General features: G+C 59.8%; 2 protein-coding genes across 5 annotated transcripts; one reads left to right on the plus strand and one right to left on the minus strand.

Moving 5' to 3' along the window:
• Positions 1–1889: 1889 nt before the first annotated feature.
• On the plus strand, positions 1890–7153 carry LOC116796123. 4 transcript variants are annotated; one of them, XM_032706470.1, is made up of 12 exons: positions 1890–2098; positions 2212–2473; positions 2705–2809; positions 3286–3354; positions 3714–3852; positions 4004–4740; positions 4936–5084; positions 5234–5302; positions 5839–5910; positions 6046–6207; positions 6736–6844; positions 7019–7153. In XM_032706470.1, the coding sequence occupies exons 2-12, from the start codon at positions 2222–2224 to the stop codon at positions 7130–7132; spliced, it is 1977 nt and encodes a 658-aa protein (XP_032562361.1). In that variant the 5' UTR covers positions 1890–2098; positions 2212–2221; the 3' UTR covers positions 7133–7153. The 4 variants fall into 4 exon arrangements, with proteins under 4 accessions (XP_032562361.1, XP_032562358.1, XP_032562360.1 ...); XM_032706469.1 differs by having other exon boundaries at positions 1891–2093; XM_032706468.1 differs by having other exon boundaries at positions 1892–2089.
• Positions 7154–9285: 2132 nt separating this feature from the next.
• On the minus strand, positions 9286–14340 carry UBALD2 (UBA like domain containing 2). Its single transcript, XM_032706481.1, has 3 exons — positions 14156–14340; positions 13477–13539; positions 9286–10378 (listed from the first exon to the last, which is right to left on the minus strand). The coding sequence occupies exons 1-3, from the start codon at positions 14273–14275 to the stop codon at positions 10058–10060; spliced, it is 504 nt and encodes a 167-aa protein (XP_032562372.1). The 5' UTR covers positions 14276–14340; the 3' UTR covers positions 9286–10057.
• Between the last annotated feature and the right edge of the window lie 4267 nt (positions 14341–18607).

Consider the following 18607-nt stretch of genomic DNA (forward strand, 5'->3'; position numbering starts at 1 on the left):
TTGGGAAGAAACCATGGAACCACAGCACCAGTGAGCAGAGGGTTGTGCTGCTGTCTCTGGGATCACTGTGGTGAATGGATGTTTTAAGGTCACTTACAGAATCACTGGTAAAAGCAGGTGTAATACAGAAGTGAAAGCTCAACAAAGTTGTTGGCAGCCCCCAGCACCTCTAGCCACTGCACACCCCAGGGCCTCTGCCAAGGTTGCTCAGCTCTCCTCTTCCCTGCACGTCCCACAGGGAGGCAGGACCTGGCATAGGCAGAGCCAGGGCAGCTCCTTGGCTGGTCCAGTGTGTGCCCTCTGCTCAGAAAAGGGCCTTGTTCAGGGTGGTGGGAAAAACAGCAGGAGCTGGGAGCCCCGTGAGGGCCAGCCTGGATTGACATCCCACCACAGCCCCTCTGTGGGATGCGTGGCACCTGAAACCCTTGGGGCTGGGGAGGAACCTTTTGAGATCCAACAAAGGCAAGTGCCAGGTCCTGCATCCAGGATCCCCCAGCACCCACACCTCCATCCCGAGGGTGCAGCCAGCACAAGGCCACGCAGCAGCACGGACCCTCTGGGCAACAGTGTGGGACTGACAGGTGAGTGCCATGGGGATAGGACTGGAGCTGTTCCCTCTGGCTGTCCTAGCCAGGGACTGTGTGGTGCCCTGGCACCAGACCCATTTAGCCATCAAACAATCCCTGGGAATGCTCATGTAGCTGTCCTGTCTCCTCCCACTGGTAGCAGGTTCCTGACACTCAAGGAGGCATCTTCAGGATGGAGCCCCTCTGAAATGCAGTGGCTGCCCAGGGCAGGCAGGGGTGTGATGTAAAGGACACAGACACCCATACCTGCCATCCCAACCTGCCCTCACACCTGTGTCCTCGCTTGGTCAGCACCAAGGGCAGACCCAGGCCCCTTCAGCCTGTCCCCCGTCCCTGAGCTCATGGAGCCAAACTCGAGTACCCCCTGAGAGCCCAAAGGCAAAGGCTGCCCACCCCACAGAGACCCCCCAGCTCCTGCAGCCACAGCACCCAGCCCCATGTTGGCCTTGACACCTGCCCCAGTTCCCATGGGACTGGGCTGCTGTGGTGCCTCTGGGAGGAATTCCCACGGTGGTGAGTTTTGGGCACTTCCCTCTATGGATTCACTGTTGCCTAATATGAGCTGGCGCTTTTTCCCAGGTAGGAACACACAAGTAACCCATTTCCCCCAGTGGGTTGGACTGTGCTGGGGTGGGATGGGGTGGGGGAGAAACCAGGCTCAGCACCCTGTGATTCCCCCTGCAAACACTGTAATTCCCTGCAGGACATGCCTGGCCCAGGAGCCAGGATCCCCCAGGAGCTCACCCAGCCCTCCTGTGCTCAAGGCTCCAGAGCCTTGCTGGATGGAACAGGGAGATGTCAGCACTCTGACTGCCTGATGGTTGAATCTGCAAGTTCATAAGAGAGTTTCTTGCTGATGATTTTTGTAAGGACTTGTCTGATGGGTCACTCTGGTTCAAAAGATTTTTCCCAGTGTTCAAGTGCTTTACTTCCTAGGCTTGTCTGGAAGCATGTGTTTATCTGCTTTTCCCTGCTTGTATGGCTCTCTGCTTTGGAGCAGGGTGCTGGAAATCCGTGTGTCGATGCCATCAGCATCAGCCTTCCACCATTCCCACATTTAAGGGAGAAGGGAAAATGTCATGCTTTTGAGATCTCAAAAAAGTGAAGAGCTGGCAGTGCGACCTCTCTGGGCCCGATCTCCCAGAGTGTTCCAGAACAGCCCAGCATGTGTGAGGACGTGGATCACCTCTCTCCACAGGGCACAGCTCTCCCTGCAAGGGGCACCTGGGGCATGGGCTGCCCAACGTGAGCCATCCCCGGGGTCATTTTGGAGCTGAAAATGGTAAAGCCGGAGGTGCCTCGGCACATGGATTCCACCGGCTGCCAGGACCTGGGCATGCCAGCAGTGAGGGACAATGGGGATGTTCCACAGGGGGCTGGGCTGCTGCTGTGTAACAATGGGTGACCTGTGCCAGGGTGGGCCATCGCCTTGAAACAGGGGACACCATAAACAGAGCCACATGCAGCAAGGAACGAGGGGGAGACCGCAGGGGGAGGAGCCTGTCAGCTGCGTACCTTTGCTCTACCTCCTGCCACACCTCCTATCACCTGCCATCCCACTGCTCCTGTCTGGAGCAGTAGCACAGAAGGCCGTTGCTCACAGCAGGTCTGTGTTTTTGGACAGGTCAGCAGCCATGGCAGAGCTCACCCTGGGCCAGATGCTGGATTCGGCCATTGGGATGCCCAAGACTGAGCCCATCAACTTCGAGCAACTGCGCAACCTGCTGAATGGGATGCTTGTGAACCTGGGCCTGCGGGATCTGGTCGTCCAGGAGAGCGGGGAACCCCCGGAGGGGACCCCGACAATCCCCCCAGCTGCCTCCATGGCTGCTGACCTTGAGGAGTTAAAGCAGAAAACAGAAGCCAATGAAAGAGAAATCGCTGAGGTAGAGGCTCTTCCCAGCCCCCTCCTCTGGGGTCTGCACCACTGTTGTGCTGCTGGGCAGCTGCTGCCCCTTCTTGGCAGCTGAATATGTGATGAAGGCCCAGCAGTGTCCTGTGCCAGCCTGTCCTGTGCCCTGCACTGCCCCTGGCTCTGTGCAGACCATAGTGGGGGGGAAGGACCTGCTCTCCAGCAACCCTGCCCTGGGGCTCACCCTGCCATCCCCCTCTCCTAGGTCAGGGCTCTTTGCGAGCAGCTCCGTGTGGAGATCAACGAGGTGAAGGAGCAGCAGTCCCACATGGAGGAGAACATGCAGAAGATGCAGGAGACTCTGGACACGGTGAGCTGCCAGTGGTGCCCCTGGGAGCTGCCCCTTACCGTGTTGCCCTGCCACCCTGCTCTACAGCCCTTGGTGGCTCCCAGCGTGAAGGGCACCAGGAGGGAAGAATGGGAAGGGTGTCCCCAGAGTGGAACGTGGGAGCTCAGCCCAACCCACCCAGAGCCCCCCCCTCCCCAGAGTACTGCCCCAGGGAGGGCAGAAGGGCACCTCTGCCTGCAGGTCAGACCAGTGGTACAGGTCACTGCCTGCCTCAGCCAGGGATGCTGAAGCACTTGTGAACTAAACAGCCACCAGAAAAGAAACGTGCGTGCTGGGAAGGAGGGGAGATAAAGATCCACCTGTGCAATACAGCCACAGCCCCTGGGCACAGCCCTGCCCAGAGTCCCTCTGCCCTGTGCCTGAGCTAATTTGTAGATGTTCCTTTTAAATCCTGCTCCCGTGTTCTGACTCCTGTCCCTCTCCTCGCCCCACTCCAGGCGAACTTGGAGGATATGGCAGAGAACCTCCACAACGAGCTGACAGACCCTGTCATGGACACTGTCACGGTACATCCCTGAGCACACCCGGGTCCTGCTCCAGGATGTGGCTGCACCCCCAGTGCACCCTGTCCCCCCACATCAGGGGATGGGCAGCAATGCTGGGGGGGTCCGTGCTCCTCTGGATCCCGTGGAGGGTGACAAAGATGATTTGGGACCTGGAACATCTGTCTCCTGAGGAAAGGCTGAGGGAGCTGGGCCTGTTCAGCCTTGGGAAGGCTGAGAGGGAGCCAAGGCTGGGAGGGTGGTGCTGAGCATCTAGGGGGGATCCGTACCTCAGTTTCCCCAGGAAAAGCTGGGTGGGGAGGCTGGCTTGGGGATACTGAATGTAGCCCCATGTTGCAGCCATCCCACTCTTTCCTTTCCAGTCTTCCATGAAGGACATTATGGATGAGGACGGACAGGTCCCCCCAGACTGGCAGCAGGTCCCCCCGGACTGGCAGCAGGGGCCTGGCATGCACTCACACCCTTGGGAGGACCAGGGGCTGATTGTCATCGGCAATGAAAGTACGTCTGGGCAGGCCTGGGGAGGGGATCCAGTGGATGGGAGGGGCACAGTGGGGCAGGTAGGGGGCCTGTGGACTGCTGGGTTTTCCCCCAGCTGTGTTCCCCAGGGCTCCCCCAACCCCAGAGAGTTCCCCCTGTTCTCTTCTTCCAGTTGTCCTCACGGACAGGTTCAGGGCAACCTCACCAAGGCAGCGGGATACCCGGGCCCCCAGCCCTATGCCCTCAAAATCCACAGCTGAGGCACAGAGCAGAGGGAAGGATTTGCCACCTGGGGTCACGAGCAGCCCCCGAGTCTCCTTCATGGCAAGTGACATGGGATGGAATGACATGGGACGGAACAGCATGGGACCGATCAAGGACGAAGAGATCCAGATGGGCATCTCCAAGGGAGCAGCTCTTCCCGGCTCCAAGGCATGGAGCAGAGGGAAGAACTTGCCACATGGGGCTGTGAGCAGCCCCCGAGTCTCCTTCGTGGAAAGCGATATGGGATGGAATGACACGGGACGGATCCAGGATGAAGAGATCAAGATGGGCATCTCCAAGGGAGCGGCTCTTCGAAGCTCAAGGGCATGGAGCAGAGGGAAGAACTTGCTGCATGGGGTCACGAGCAGCCCCCGAGTGTCCTTCGTGGAAAGTGACGTGGGATGGGATGATGTGGATCAGAGCGGGGATGATGAGGAGATCAAGACAAGCATCTCAAAGGTAGAGGCTCTTCCCAGGCTCCTGGATGTTCCCCCTGAGATGAAGGATATTGAACAGATCAAGGACAAAGAGATCAAGATGAGAATCTCCAAGGCAGAGTCTCTTCCCAGCCCCCTGGGTTCTCCCCCTGAGATGAATGACATGGAGCGGATCAAGGACGAAGAAATTGAGATGAGCTTCTCTAAGGTAGACTCTTCCCAGCCCCCTGGGTACTCCCTCTTGGATGCCCCCTCCCCTGGGATCTGCACCACCGTTGTGCTGCCCTTAGACCAAGGTCTGGCTTAAACCCAAGCTCACAGCAGCACAGGGAGCTTCACTGAGAAAAGGGGATGGAGTTTTGGGGGCAAGAGCTGGGGCTGAAACAGTGCTCTGCTTGCTCAGACAAAGAGTTTGGATGGCAGTGTCACTGCCCTGAGAGTGCATCCAGGATCCCCTGGCATCCATGCCCCCATCCCAATGAAGGCAGCACGAGGCCACCCAGCATCACAGGGCCTCTGGATCCCAGCTGAGAGTGTGGCTGGGACTGACAGGTGAGCGCCACGGGAACAGCGATGGCTTTGGGGACAGCACTGGCCCTGTTTCCTCCACAGGGCCCATGTGGGGCCCTGGCATCAGACCGATTTACCTGCTGATCGAACCGTGGGGATGCTGGTGATGGAGCTGTGCTGTCTCCTCCCAGTGGCAGCAGGTCCCGGACAGCCAAGGAGGCACAAGGAAGGGGCAGCTTCAGGATGGAGCCCTCTGGGATGTGAGTACAAAGCTTTCCTGACGAGTGTAGGGGACAGAGGATGGCAGGTCATCCCCCCAGGCAGGGCTGTGACAGTGCCAGAGCTGGGCATGACCTGCTCTCCTGGCACGGCTCAGGGGGGTCCTGAGCACTGACCAAGCGAGGACAGGGGTGTGAGGGCCGGTTGGGATGGCAGGTGTGGTGCCACCTCACCTCCCTGCCTGGCCTGGGCAGCCACGAGCAGCCCAAGCACTTTGGAGACACCGGCAGGACCCGAGGCTTTTGGGCGCTTCCCTCTGCAGATTCGCTGTTGCCTGGTATGAGCTGGAGCTTCTCCCGCGGAAAATAAGCCATCTCCCCTATCGCCCCCCTTTATTTTGTAACCAGCCAGTGGGTTGGGCTGTGCTGGGGTGGGGTAGAAACCATGCTCAGCACCCCGCGATTCCCCCTACGAACACCGAACTCCCTGCAGCGAGGTGCCTGGCACTGGCTGCTGCCTGCACAGGCGGGGCTGCATCCCCCCCGGAGCTCACCCAGCCCTTTTCTCCCCATTTTAGGAAGCTCCTAAAGGTGTCCTCTCCCGACTTCTTGCCCAGAGACCAGCCCTTCACCATGCAGTTTTCTGGCCCGTGAGTATCAGCGGCACCGGTGCCTCTGGGGATGCGCAGGTGGGACAGGGGCAGGGGGGTGCTGGCAGTGCCCTGCTGTGGCAGGGATGGCTCGTTTGGCCCCTGTCACCCACCCCTGTCTCCTGCCCTCTCCAGGCCCTCTCCGCCCGGGTCTCCTGCCCTCCCTGGGCTCTCTCCACCCGGGTCTCCTGCCCGCTCCAGGCGCTCCGATATCATCCCCTACACGCCGCCGCCGTCCCCCGGCCTCACGGGCCGCCTGCCCCCCATCGTCAAACAGTACCAGGAGCGCGGCCAAAGGTCGGGACGTGGGCCCTGGGGGTGTGGGGGAGCCCTGCCCAGCAAGGAGAGCTCTTCCCTGGGTGGGGGCGGAGGGGCCCGGGGGCGCCGGCAGGAGAGAGGGGCTGTGGAGGGTCAGAAGGTTTTACAGCCCCACCCTGTCTAGCCCAGGTCTCTTGTCTCGATGGCACTGAAGCCACATGTGGCGAGTTGTGTCTGGTCTCTGCCTGAGCTCAGGCTTGGTGGGGGCTCGGGTGCCTCCTGTGAATGAGTTCCCAAAACCAAGCCCTGCAGCTGGGACAGCCCAGCTCCTGCCTCCTGGCGTCCCCTGCGGAGGGCACAGGGTCCTGCCGTGGCCGCGGGTCCGTCCGGGGCTGTGGGGAAAGGGCAGATCCCTGCAGGGCTGGACGGGCACGGGTGTCCTGCAGCAGCTGGAGGGTAGCCGGGAGCCCTCAGGGAGCCCCCTCTACCCCCCTCCCTGGCATAGCAGGGTGAAACAGGGGGTGCCACGGTGCTGAGCACTGAGCATCCCTGTGCCCCACCCCACAGGGAGCAGGCAGAGGGGTATTCCCGCAGATCCCCTATGTACTGTGGGGGCCGGCACACCAGCATCTGCCCAGTGCAGCCGATGGAGCCCCTCCTCCCAGACCCCAGCAAGGTAGGGATGATGAAGACGGGGATATAGGCTGGGGCAACCGAGGCAGGGAGGGTGATGCTGAGCATCCTGGGGGGATCCGTGCCTCAGTTCCCCCAGGAAGAGCTGAGTAGAGAGGCTGGCTTAGGGATGCTGAATGCAGCCCAGAGGTTCCAGCCATCCCCCTCTCCTTCCCAGCCCGGCGTGTTTGACCTGGTGGGCAAAGATGGAATCGTCTACCGGGGCCGGCAGTGCAGGAGGACTCCTATGGGGTCCTGGATGGAAGGAGCAACCTATTCCAACCTGCAGTAAAGAGCTACGAGCAGCCAAGCACCTGTGCTTCCTGAGTGGAGTGGCCTTGGATCAGGATATTTCCTTCTTGAACAAGGAGGGGCTGCTGGAGGAGCTGAAAACAGCACCTCCCAGGGTCTGTGTCAGCCCGCGCTCCCCTTGGCACCCCCTGGCCTCTGCCAGGGGACCCTGTGGCCTCAAAGGAGGTCTGGGGGGGCCGAGTGGTGCAGCAGAAGGAGGATGTTCCTTTGCCTCCAGGGAGGCAGTGGGAAAGGGGGGTGTCAGTGGGAAGAGCAGCAGCAGGACACGGTTTAATGTCAAAAGCGAATCCCACCCCAAGCCCGCTGGTTTGCTATCGATTATCCCATGGGAGGAGCATCACCGGGCTGCTTTCTTTACCTCCAAGCGAAGGAAGCCCCTTGTCCCTCTCCAGTGCTGCCATCAACCGAAAGAGGAAGGCACGAGCCTCGCTGCTTCCCACCTCCAGACGAGAGCACCGTAACCTGTCCCTGCCCCCCTGGGGGGAACACGCCCCCTCCTTTCCCTTATGCCACCCCCAGAGATTAGCGCTGCTTTCCCCAGCCCCTCCCGTGCCAGCGCCGGGGGAACCGGGGGGTGTCACGGCTGGGGACACATGGCCGGGGTTGTCCCCACAGCACACAGGTAACGACACGCGGGGGAGGGGGGGACACAAAGCCGGTGGCACCTCTCGGATGAGTGGGAGGGTGAGAAACACCGAGGGGAACCCCAGAGGCAGCCAGGGGGGACCCAGGGCTTACGGGGAACATCCCCTCAACCCCCGTGGTGTGTCCCCGGGGGCTGCCCCATGGAAACCTTGCTCTCCTGGTGAATATTCTCCCCAAACTGCAGGGGGAAGCCCAAAAACCTTCTGCCACACAGACAGACTCCATCCCTTCCACCCTACTGTGCTCCAGAGGCACCTTAGTCCGTAGGGAGCCCCCCGCCCCGAGTGTTTTTCTTGGTGGGTTTGCTTTTTCAGGGGGGAAAAATTGGATGCTCAAAACCTGCTTCGGGGGTGCTGAGGTGGATACAGCAGGATCTGGGGTCCCCCCCAGTGCCACCTCCAGTAGGATAACTGGGAGCACTCTGAGCAAACCACCAGGCACCAGAGCAGAGCCATCAAAGAACCATCCTGCACCCCTGGGTGGGGCTGAGAGGCTGAGAAACAGCCTGGGGACTAATTGCATTTTCAGGATAGGGCCCAGCTGGGGGGACCCCTTTGGCACTCATCATCCCTCCTGCTCAGCACCTCCCACCCCCTGTCCCATCTGCACCCTGTTAACACCCTCACCCTCCTGTACCCCCCTAAACACACACCAGCCTCACATCCCTCCTTGGGTGCTCTGTGTGCTGCTGGAGCAGGTGAGTAGCCCCAGATGGGGGATTTTTTTTGCCTTTTCTCCTTGGAGGTTGTGCCATGCTGGGGGGGGTCTCTCCATCCCTGGGGGATGCTTTGCCACTGTGCTATGAGCCCCACAGCCCTTCCTGGCATCTCCAGATCTGCTGTGTTCCTATTTTGGGGGTTGTTACCCTAGTTGCTTGTTGTGTGGCCTTGGGCCCACACATTGGGCTTGTGTGGCCATTCTGCAGTGGGGGACAGTCAGAGGGCATCACTCCCAGCACAGGGTTTCCCCAAAAGCCTGGCAGCCCCTGAGTGTCCCCAACAGTGCTGAGGCCTGGGGGGCTCATCACATGGGTGGGGATGGGGCAGTTTGCAGGCTGTGAGATTTTGTGAGGGGACAAGATGGGGTTTGGGCTGTACCCCCTGACACAGGGGGTCCTTGCTGTGCTGGCACAGTACCTCCATGGCTTTGGGGGTGCTGGGGGTCTCCCTTCCCTCTGCCCCCCTCTTTGGGGATGGCAGCAGTGGTTTGGGAAGGCAGAGCATGGGACTTGGGGCAGCTCCTGGGGGGGGGGGGGGCAGTCCCCACTGGTGACACTGTAGCACGGGGGGGGTTCTCTCCCCCATTCTCAGTGCCCAGCCAGGGACATCCTTCCCAGGAGAGACAAAAGGCAGGGACAGCTAGTGTTGAAAAAGTGATTTTGTTTTTGTTTTGGTAATTTTTTTTTATTATTTTTAAATTAATAAAAAACCTTCAACCTGTTTTTTTGCTGGTTTTTTCTTCTTTTTTTTTTTTCTTTTTTTTCTTTTCTTTTTTTTTTTTTAAGCAAGATTGATTTGAAAACTAAAAACCCCCCCCAACCCCCCAACTCTCCCTGGGGAAGGGCCATGTATGGCAGTTGCAGGGACGGAGGGGGCATCACCTCGATAATTCCCCAGGCCCTGGGGGTGCTGAGGGAAGGAGGAAGGATGGGGTTGAGGGGAAGTCCAGGTGGGGTCTGTGCAAGAAGCTGGGCTGAATTTCAAAGCCAGAGGAGAGGCTGGTTTGCTCTGGGCACTGTGACAAGTGTCCAGGAAATCCAGAGCTGGGGGGAGAAGGGTGTCCAGTGGCTCTGTGTCCCCATGGCCGTGATGTGGGGTGCTGACAGCCACCTCCATCCATTCATTTTTGTTATTCCTGTCCCCCCCCTTCCCTCTCCTGCCCTGATGTAGGGATGCCAGGTGGGGGTAGAGCCATAGGGAAACGTCCCCCCAGACACCCAGCAGCTGCCTCCACACTGCTACTCCTTCTCTCTGGATTTATATACATTAGATATATTTATATATTATAGTTATATATTTAAAAAAAAACAGGGGGGGAGGAGAGGAGAAAAGACCAGCCAGCGACTCTTGCAGAGGCACTCAGAGGCTGGTGCCCTCCCCAGCAGCAAATGCTCCAACCCCCCCCCTTAAAAATAATAATAAAACCTAGAAAATTATTCCAGTGCGTTTCTTGGCGAGCCCCTGCTCCCAACGCCCCGGCGGCCCAGACCCCCCTCCCCCTTCCCTCAAACCCTCCCCCCAACCCTCCTCCAACCCCAGTCTTATCTCTGGCCGTCCATGGTGGCCACGGCTTTCTGTGGGGGGGCTGCAGGCGGGGGGGCAGGGGGCCAGGAGGGCTGCGGGTGGTGCAGGTGGTGGGCGAGGCCGTGGGTGGTGGGCGAGGACGGGGGCAGCCAGGCGGGCTGGTGGCTGGGGGGCGAGGAGGCCCAGAAGGGGCTGAAGCTGCCCGGGGGGGAGCAGGCCATGGAGGTGATGGGGCTGTTGCTGCTCTGGAGGCTCTCCGAGGTCCGCAGCTTGGAGAACATGGCCAGCGCGTCCGGGAAGTTGGGCGGCGTGGCCGGCGTGTTGCTGGGGGTGCACATCTGCGGGGCACGGGAGAAAGGTGGGTGTCAGGTCAGTCAGAGAGGCTTTGGGGGGGGGGGTGTCCCAGCCCACCCACAGGAGCCAGAGCCATCGCCTTTCACCCGTGGTGTTTCACCACCACTAGGGATCCTGCCTGTATCCCATGCCTGGCACCCCCCAGATCCCAGGGATGCTCAGAGCCCAGGACTGGGGTATCCGGCCCTTGAGGGTCTGTGTGGCTCCCACAAAGCTGCCTGGGGAGTGTCTCTAGTGAATCTGGGAAGGACATTTTGGACCATCCAGGATGCTAAAAGCCCAGGGATGAGGCAGGTTTGGGGAGCAGCAGAGACAGGGCTGATGCAAAAGGATGCAGTGTGATGAGTGGGGAGGGTGTTGGGGTCCCCCCGGCCCTGCAGGACTCTCTCTCACCCAGTTCCTTGACCTCTCTTCCCCTTTGCACCTTGCTACAGCAGGGAGAGCAAAAGGCAGGCAGTACCCCTCAAGGCCCCCCCAGTTCCTGGTACAGCCCCTGCCTTCTGCGTATCCAGCTAAATTTAGCACCTGGACAGTGATGGATTTGGGCCTTTTTCCAGCCAATCTCCCCAGCTGAGGAAAATCCATCAGGTGGGATCCAGCCTAGCACTGGGGCTCAGGGGCTGGCACAGGGAACCCCCAGTTCAGCAAAGCACTTCTTAAATTGAGTACTGGGGGTGAAAAAGGGGGATGTGGGTGTGTGTGCAAACTCCCATGAGGCTGCACACACAGGGAAGGGGTGTGGGCAGGGAGGGCACACATGGGCAGGGGATGCACTGCCAGAGGATGACTGAACATGGGGATTGTGAGTGCTTCACCCCTCTGTGTTAAACCAGTTCCAAATCCCTGTGGCCCTCAGGGAGCCACAGCTCCTGTCAGATGCTTGTGGGGACTTTGAACAGAGTTAAGGGGCTTGGGCAGCATCTGCTTTAGCAACGGGGGATTGAGGGGAGTTTCTGATGGTGAATAGCTCCTGCATCTCCCCTTTCCTGGGATTTGCCCCTGGCTGGTGCTCAGCAGGCCCCTGATGCTCCCCAGCACAGGCCAACATCTAAATCCCTGTTATAGGTTCACCCTCATCCCCATCCCGGCCACCCTTAGTGATGCAGGGATCAGAGGAGCAATGGCCAAACTCTGGTTGCTGGTCTATTTGAAGTTGGGGTGCTCTGTGCTGGCTGTGGGATGGATGAGCTCCCATCAACCTGCAGAGCTGGGGCACCCCAAAAATGCAATCACGGCCAGGCTGCCACTGAATGGGTTTGTAGTGAACCAGGGATGTTCCTCCACAGAACTCATTTCAGAGCTCATCTTGAAGTGGTGCTGATCCAGCTATTTTTTTTTTTTTAAATAACCTATACATTTGGCAGCATCTGAAAAGATACTTGTTGCAAAAAAAAAAAAAAAAAAAAAGACCAAAAAAATGTAATTTACTCTGTTTTGAAAAAACCCCAACCACCACCAGAGCCATACACACACACCCCCCAATTACCAGCCCTGGACTGAGGTTGGATGTGATGCTGGAGGGGGGACACAGCTCTGAGCTTCTGGGGTGGTGTTTGCCAGATTAATTTAAAACATTAATTAAAAAAAAAAAAGAATTGTCATGTAATTATTGCCTTCTTTCTCCCACACTTGTATAGGAGCTCTGAGGGTCAATCCCACCACAAGCAGCCACAATGACACCCCAAACAGCTCTGGGGAATCCCGGTCCCACAGCCCGGAATCTGCAGGGGTTTGGGAAGTTCCCCCCTCCACAGGGGTGACAGTGACGAGCTGCCCCACTCTGAACTGTGGCTGCTGCTCTCACAGTTTTGTTCCCTGACGCTTGAAAAAGAAATAGAAACCGCAAGCACAAAGCTCCTCATCTCACCCCTGCCCTGAGCCGTGTGGGGCATTTTCAGACTGCAGGAATCAGGGTGCTGGGAAAGTGGCAAACAGTCAAAAAAAAAAAAATCCTAAAAGTGGGAGTATCTGGGGAGAAGGTGAAAGCTATTTTTATACCACGTGGGGCACACGGTGTTAGGAAAACACACAGCTGGGGAGGGGGAGAGTTGGCCAGCTCTGGACCCTCTGTACTAGGCTGGGTGGGGGTGTCACGTTTGGGGTGGGTGGTGGGTCTCACTCGGCCCTGGGGAGCTCAGGGGTAGGGCTGGGATGGGTTTCATCAGCGCTGCTTTGCATTCTGCTTCCGGCAGCCGCCCAGGAATCGCCCCACCAGGCTTTTGGTGTGAAAACACAGCCAGGCCTTGGATCTGCCGGCAGCTCTGCCGTCCCCCCTTCCCCACCGGGAACCGAGGTTTTCCATGAAACGACTCCTTTGCAAAACACCAGAGGTGGCAAATAAAACGTGCAGGGGGGAGGGGGAATTAAAATAAAAGGGGGTTTCAGTGAGAGCCAGCCAGCAAAATGACTTTCTCCGAGGGGCAGAGAGCAATCGCTGCCGGCAGTGCCTGGCCAGCTGGAGATTCCCTGGCAGCGTGAGAAAAGGAGGAAAATTCGGCTTAACCCACATCCACCCCTTCCCCCGCGCACGGCCCTTTCAGTTCCCTCACCGGGGGGGGGGGAGAAAAAAAAAAAATAATTCAAAAACCCCAAGAAACACAACACAAAACACCCGGAGGGGAATAACTTCCTCCCTTCGGCCAAGGGGGATGTGCCCTCGGCCAAGGTCAAGTGGTGTTTGGGGGGAAGGAGGAGGCGGGGAGGGGGACAGACGTGGCCCCCCCGGGCTGGGGGAGCCGAACTTCCAGCGCGATGCTCGCGGAGACAAACTATTTCCTGGCAGACATTTTAGCTCGTGTTTACATTCTCCGGCTGCGTGTTCCTGCGGGCGCAGAGCAATATGGCTGGCAGGGGAGCTGACAGCTCCGCGGGCCGGGGGGCTGCACGACCCTCGGGGGCCGCCCCGGGATGGGGGCTGCTGGTCTGGGGGGTCCTGAGCCGCGTGGTGCTCGTAGGTGTGGGGGGGGCTGAGGGGGCTGGTTGGCCCTGGGGGAAGGTTTAAAGGTGTTTTTTGGGGACGGGGGGAGTTTGGGAGGGGATGGAGCGGTGCAGGGGTGAGGAGGGGGGCCGGGGTCCCACTTACCATCTGGGGGGGGTGGTGGCTGCTGGGAATGTTGGTCTCCTGGAAGAAGGCGCTCAGGGCTGTCTGTGGGGACAAGCTGTCAGATCCAGCCCACCCGAGACAAAGGGGGAAGGAACACACGGGCCCCCCAAAGCCCACCCCGCAGCCCCCTCCTCGACCCCAACCCCGTGGGACACCCCCCGGGGGGCATCCAGGGGTGCCCCCCACCCGCAACCCCGCCAGGCCCAGGGCAGGGGGAGCCTGGGGCTGCCCTTCGCCGACCCACTGGGGATCGTGTCCCACTCACACCGGGGCTCCCCACGCGCGGGGGGGACACCCTAACCCCCTTGTTTACACGTCCCCCTCTCCCAGCGGGCCCCCCACCCCCAGATCGAGGGGGAGGGAGGGGCCGGGGCGCTGGACCGCAGCTCGGGTTACGGCCTGGATATAAATAGAACCGGCGGAGGTCGGGGCCGGTCCCCCCCGCCGCGTGTGTGCGGGGGAGGGGGGGGCAGGACCCCCCAAAACCCGGCCACGCGTGTCCGTGGGCCGCGGCCGGGCCGGCCTGACTCCCCCTCCTTCCGCCCCGCGGCTCGGCGCTGTGTGGATCGGGATTTGGGGTATCCCGGTACAGGGGGAGAGGGTAGGGGATATCCCGATCCGTGCCAGAGTTTGGGGGGGGGGGGGCCCATCCCCGTACCTCGAACTGCCAGTGTGCCGCCTGCAGCAGCTGCTTGGCCTGGTCGGCGGCGCAGCCGGCCGCCAGCACGAACTGGTTGATCATCACCTGGTGCCGCAGCTCCTCCATGTTCACCGACATGGCGGGGGCGGCCCCGGCGCGGCCCCAGCCCCGCACGGCCCGGCCCGGCCCCGCAGCGCCCGGAGCGCCCCGCGCCCGCCGCGCCCGCCCGCCGACACCGCGGGCAGCGGGGGGCGCCGCGGCCCCGCCCCCCCGCGCCCATTGGCCGGGCCCGGGCCCCGCGCCCCGCCCAGTGCCCCGCTCGAACCTTCCAGCTGCGCCGGCGCCCCCCCATTGGCCGCCGCTTGTGTTTTGGCTGCGGGCGGCGCCGCCATTGGCCGGCGGGAGGCGGAGAAGGAGCGGCGCGGGCGCTGATTGGCTGCGTGGGGAGCGGGGGGGTGTGTGAGTGTGAGGCGTTGGTGACGTCACGTTCATTGAGGACGTTCATTGAGAGGCGCGGGACGGGCTCGTTGAGGGGGGTGATCATTGTAGGGGGTTATTGAGGGGGAGGTTCATTGAGAGGGGAGGGAGGGAGGAGAGGTCATTGTAGGGGGGAATTCATTGGGGGAGGTCTTAAAGGGGAGGTTCTTAAGGGGGAGGTTCACTGAGAGGGGTCTCATTGTAGGGGAAGTTCATTGAGAGGGGCGTTCATTGGGGGAGGCAGTGAGGGGAGGGGGGTTCTTTGTAGGGTGGATTCATTGTAGGGGGTTCGTTGAGGGGGAGGTTCATTGAGAGCGGAGTTCATGGAGGGGAGGGCCTATTGAGGGGAAGGGGACTTATTGTAGGAGGGGTCATTGAGGGAGGGGCTCATTGTAGAGGGAGGTTCATTAGGAGGGGAGTTCATTGAGGGGGGGGGCTCATTGTAGAGGGAGGTTCATTGAGAGGGGAATTCATTGGGGGGGGGCTCATTTTGGGGGGGTTCATTGTGGGGTGGTCATTGTAGGGGGAGGTCACAGTGTGGGGGGTTCATTGTAAGGGTGGTTATTGAGGGGGAGGTTCATTGAGGGGGTCTCATTGTAGGGGAAGTTCATTGAGAGGGGGGTTTGTCAAGGGAGGGGGCTCATTGTCGTGGGGGTTCATTGTTAGGGGGATTATTTAGGGGGAGGTTCGTTGTAGGGGAAGTTCACTGAGAGGGGGTTCATTGAGGGGGGTTCGTTGAGGGAGAATTTCATTGTAGGGAGGACTCGTTGAGCGGGGGCTTCATTGAGGGGAGGGGGGCTCACTGTAGGGAAGGCTGATTAAGGAGGGGGTTCACTGAGGTAGGAGTTCATTGAAGGGGGGGTCTGCTGCCCTGAGGGTACCCTGGGCAGGAGGGGCTGGTCCTGTGGGGACTTTCCCTGAAGCCCCTGGCTTGGCTCCCCCCAGCGAAGCTCCTCCATTCCCTCAACAAGGCTCTCCCAGCACCCTCCCTGCCCTCCTTCCCTGTTACCCCCGGGGCAGGGACCCTAACCTGATGCTGGGGGGCAGGAGGGAGGACCTAGCCTCAGCTCATCCCCCTACCCTTCTCCTGTGAAGGCCTCAGCATGAGGGGCTCAGGGAACCTCCGAGTTTTGGGGGCATTGGGATTTTTTGGTAATGGTTAAAATTCTCATGACTCTCAGCTTCAGTCTCAGCCTGCAAGGGTGAGCTCCCCCCCTGGGTGTTCCCCCCTGCCGGGTTTGGGGACTGAGTGGGACAGGTGTGATAAGTGCCTTGAAGTGTTTTAATTGAAAAAGGAAAATTGGCATTTAAACCCCGAACGAACAAACCAGGGACTTTGCAAATGGACGGTGTGAAAATATATTGAGCTGAAGAGAGCCATTGCAAGTTTGGATGTGGCTGTGGTGACCAGCCAGCCAAGGGAGAGGGAATAGGAGGTGGAGGGATGGAAACTTGAAGCAGCAGTTGGTGTGTGAGGGTCTATGTGGGGCTTCTGCAAAGCCCTTGTGGTCCCATGGAGGTGAGGTCCAGCAGGCAGGGATGGGATGGAGAAGCAATGCCAGTGTGTGTTTCCCCAGGCTGGATACCATCCCAGGATGTTCAGGGGGATCCCACTCACCGGGTTGCAGCAATGGTTATGGAGGGCCCTGCTTGCCCAGGTGAGAATTTGGAGGTGGCTTCATCCTCCTGGGGCAAAGCCAGCCCTGAGGCAGGTGGAGGAGTGAGAGGAGCAATTCCAGATGCCAGAATCCCAAACCCACCTGCCTCCTGCATGCAGCCCTGGAGAGCTCTCAGAACCTCCTGCTTGCCAAAACCACCCACTCGTGCACAGCTTTGAGCTGAGTTAGCAAAGCTGGGAGGAACCTGCCTCGTGTAGTGCCTGCCTGGGAAACCCATGGGAATGCTTCTCGTGAGCTCTTGGCATCCAAGGCTGTGACAAAACAGTGTTTCTGACACTTGGAAAAGTCAGCAGGACCTTCAGTCCTCGAAAATGAACCCCCTTTTTGGGGCAGCACTTGCAGCAAGGGCAGGATTGGCTGTCTCCCCTTCCTACCCAGATGCTCTTCCATCCCCCCACTACCCAGCTGGGATCCCCAGGAGTCTGGAGTCACCCCTCCAGGCAAGGGGGGGCTCCCAGCACCTTCCCAGCCAGGAGCTGGGGAACAAAGGGCACAGCAGCCCTCGTGTGGGCTCAGCACCCAGTAATGAAGGGACACCCCCTCCCCAGCCATTGCCTCCTGCAGGGCTGCACAGGCTGGGAGCAGAGCCAGCCTGGGGGGGGGGGGAGAGGGCTTGGTGGCTCCACAGCAAGTGTCAGTGACTGCTGGGGGAACTGGGAGTGCACTGGGAATGGACTGGGTGTACAGACAGACGTTTGCTGCCGTGGATGAGCCGCTCACTCTTCTCTTCAGCCTTAACCACTGTGCTCTCCTGTAACTCAGTTTCCCTCTCAGCACAAGGAGGCAGGAGCAGGATCCTCCTTCCCTGCCAAAAGCACACCCCAAGCCCCACAGCAGGGCAGTGTGAGCTTCAGACTTGCCTCTTTTCCAGCAGCAGGTGCATTTTGGGGTTAAACATTGTTTTTTTCTGGGTTCCCTCTCTGGCCCCACTGGGGTTTGTCCCGGCTTTATGTCTGCTGGGATCTGGGAATATGGCTGGGCAGAGCTGGGAGGGAACCTGCCCTCGAAGCCATATCACCACCCAGCTCCTGCCAGTGCTCCCGCGCTCCACTGCGGCACTGTCCTACAAAATCCTCTGCTGCAGTAATCGCTGGGAAAAAAAAACACGAGCCCTGCGTGCAGGCAGCAGCTCTGCCTGTAATGACTGCTGGGCTGTGGATCTGCGCGGGGATAACTTTGAATTATTGTCTGCACTAAAACCCTGCAGTCTGGTGTGTGCCGGTAATGAAATGTTCTGGCTCCCTCTCCCAGGCTCGTGTTTCCCGCTGTCAGTGCTGGCTGGAGCGAGGCAGGGGAGCGGGGCTGGCAGCTCGGCAGTGCAGGGATGTGCTGCGTTTGTAAGTGATTCATGTCCAGAACAGGCTCCCCAAAATGTGTGTTGGGGTGAGCGGGGATCAGCCCCTGGGGTCTCGGGATTCCTGGGTGGGTGCCAGCACTGAGAGCTGGAGCAGGCTCCCAGTGCTGATGTCGCCCTTTGCCCCTCATAGAACTACTTAGGTTGGAAAAGACCTTTAAGATCATGGAGTCCAAGTCCTTTTCTTTGGCCGATGCTCCCACTGGCACCCAGCCCAGGTGTGACATCCCTGTGACAGCACGGACACGGTGTCACTGCTGGGGCTGCGGCTCCCGGTGTGACAATGACAGGCTGACAAAGGGGGTACAAAGCCGCACCTGGGCTTCCCATGGTGGGTGGCTGCTCTTTGTTTTGGCTTTTCTCAGCTGCCTTTGGGGCTGTGCGTGTAGGAAGCAGTCGGGGAGGGGGATCCGTGTGTCCCTCTGTGGGGAGGGGGTGAAGGGGGGAGCCCCGGGGACAGCCTTTGCTCATCACCACTGAGCAGCCGAGGCCATCGAGGCAGCTGATCCGCCTCTCTGCACATCTTCCGTCTGATATTTATAGCACTCGTGTTATCAACTCAAATCAAAATCATGTGATGCTCCGCTAACTTGTGCTGCCGGGCTAATTAATCACCGGTGGGCTTAAGCAACCGGTCGAAGGGTCCATCCTTCCCCTTCAGCTCCAAGGGGAAAATGAGGAATTGCCCAGTGCTTCCCAGTAACAATGCTGGGGGAACTGGGGGGAACTGTTGGGGTGCACTGGAGCGGACAGGCAGCTCCTGCCTCCAGAGGCTGTGCCTGGCAGATGCAGCTGCTCCTGGTGCGGAGCGGAGCTGGGAAGGATGGGGAAGACGGAGGTGTGCACTGGAGGGGGGCTTTTAACCTGCCCCACTCCACCCCCCAGCACTGTGCAGCCCTGGGGTGCTGCTGGAGGAGATCAGCCCCTGTGCCAACAGCTGCACCGACTCCTTCCTCCTGT

The sequence above is a fragment of the Chiroxiphia lanceolata genome, chromosome 19, assembly GCF_009829145.1.
Source record: "Chiroxiphia lanceolata isolate bChiLan1 chromosome 19, bChiLan1.pri, whole genome shotgun sequence".
In the NCBI taxonomy this organism is placed as follows: domain Eukaryota; kingdom Metazoa; phylum Chordata; class Aves; order Passeriformes; family Pipridae; genus Chiroxiphia; species Chiroxiphia lanceolata.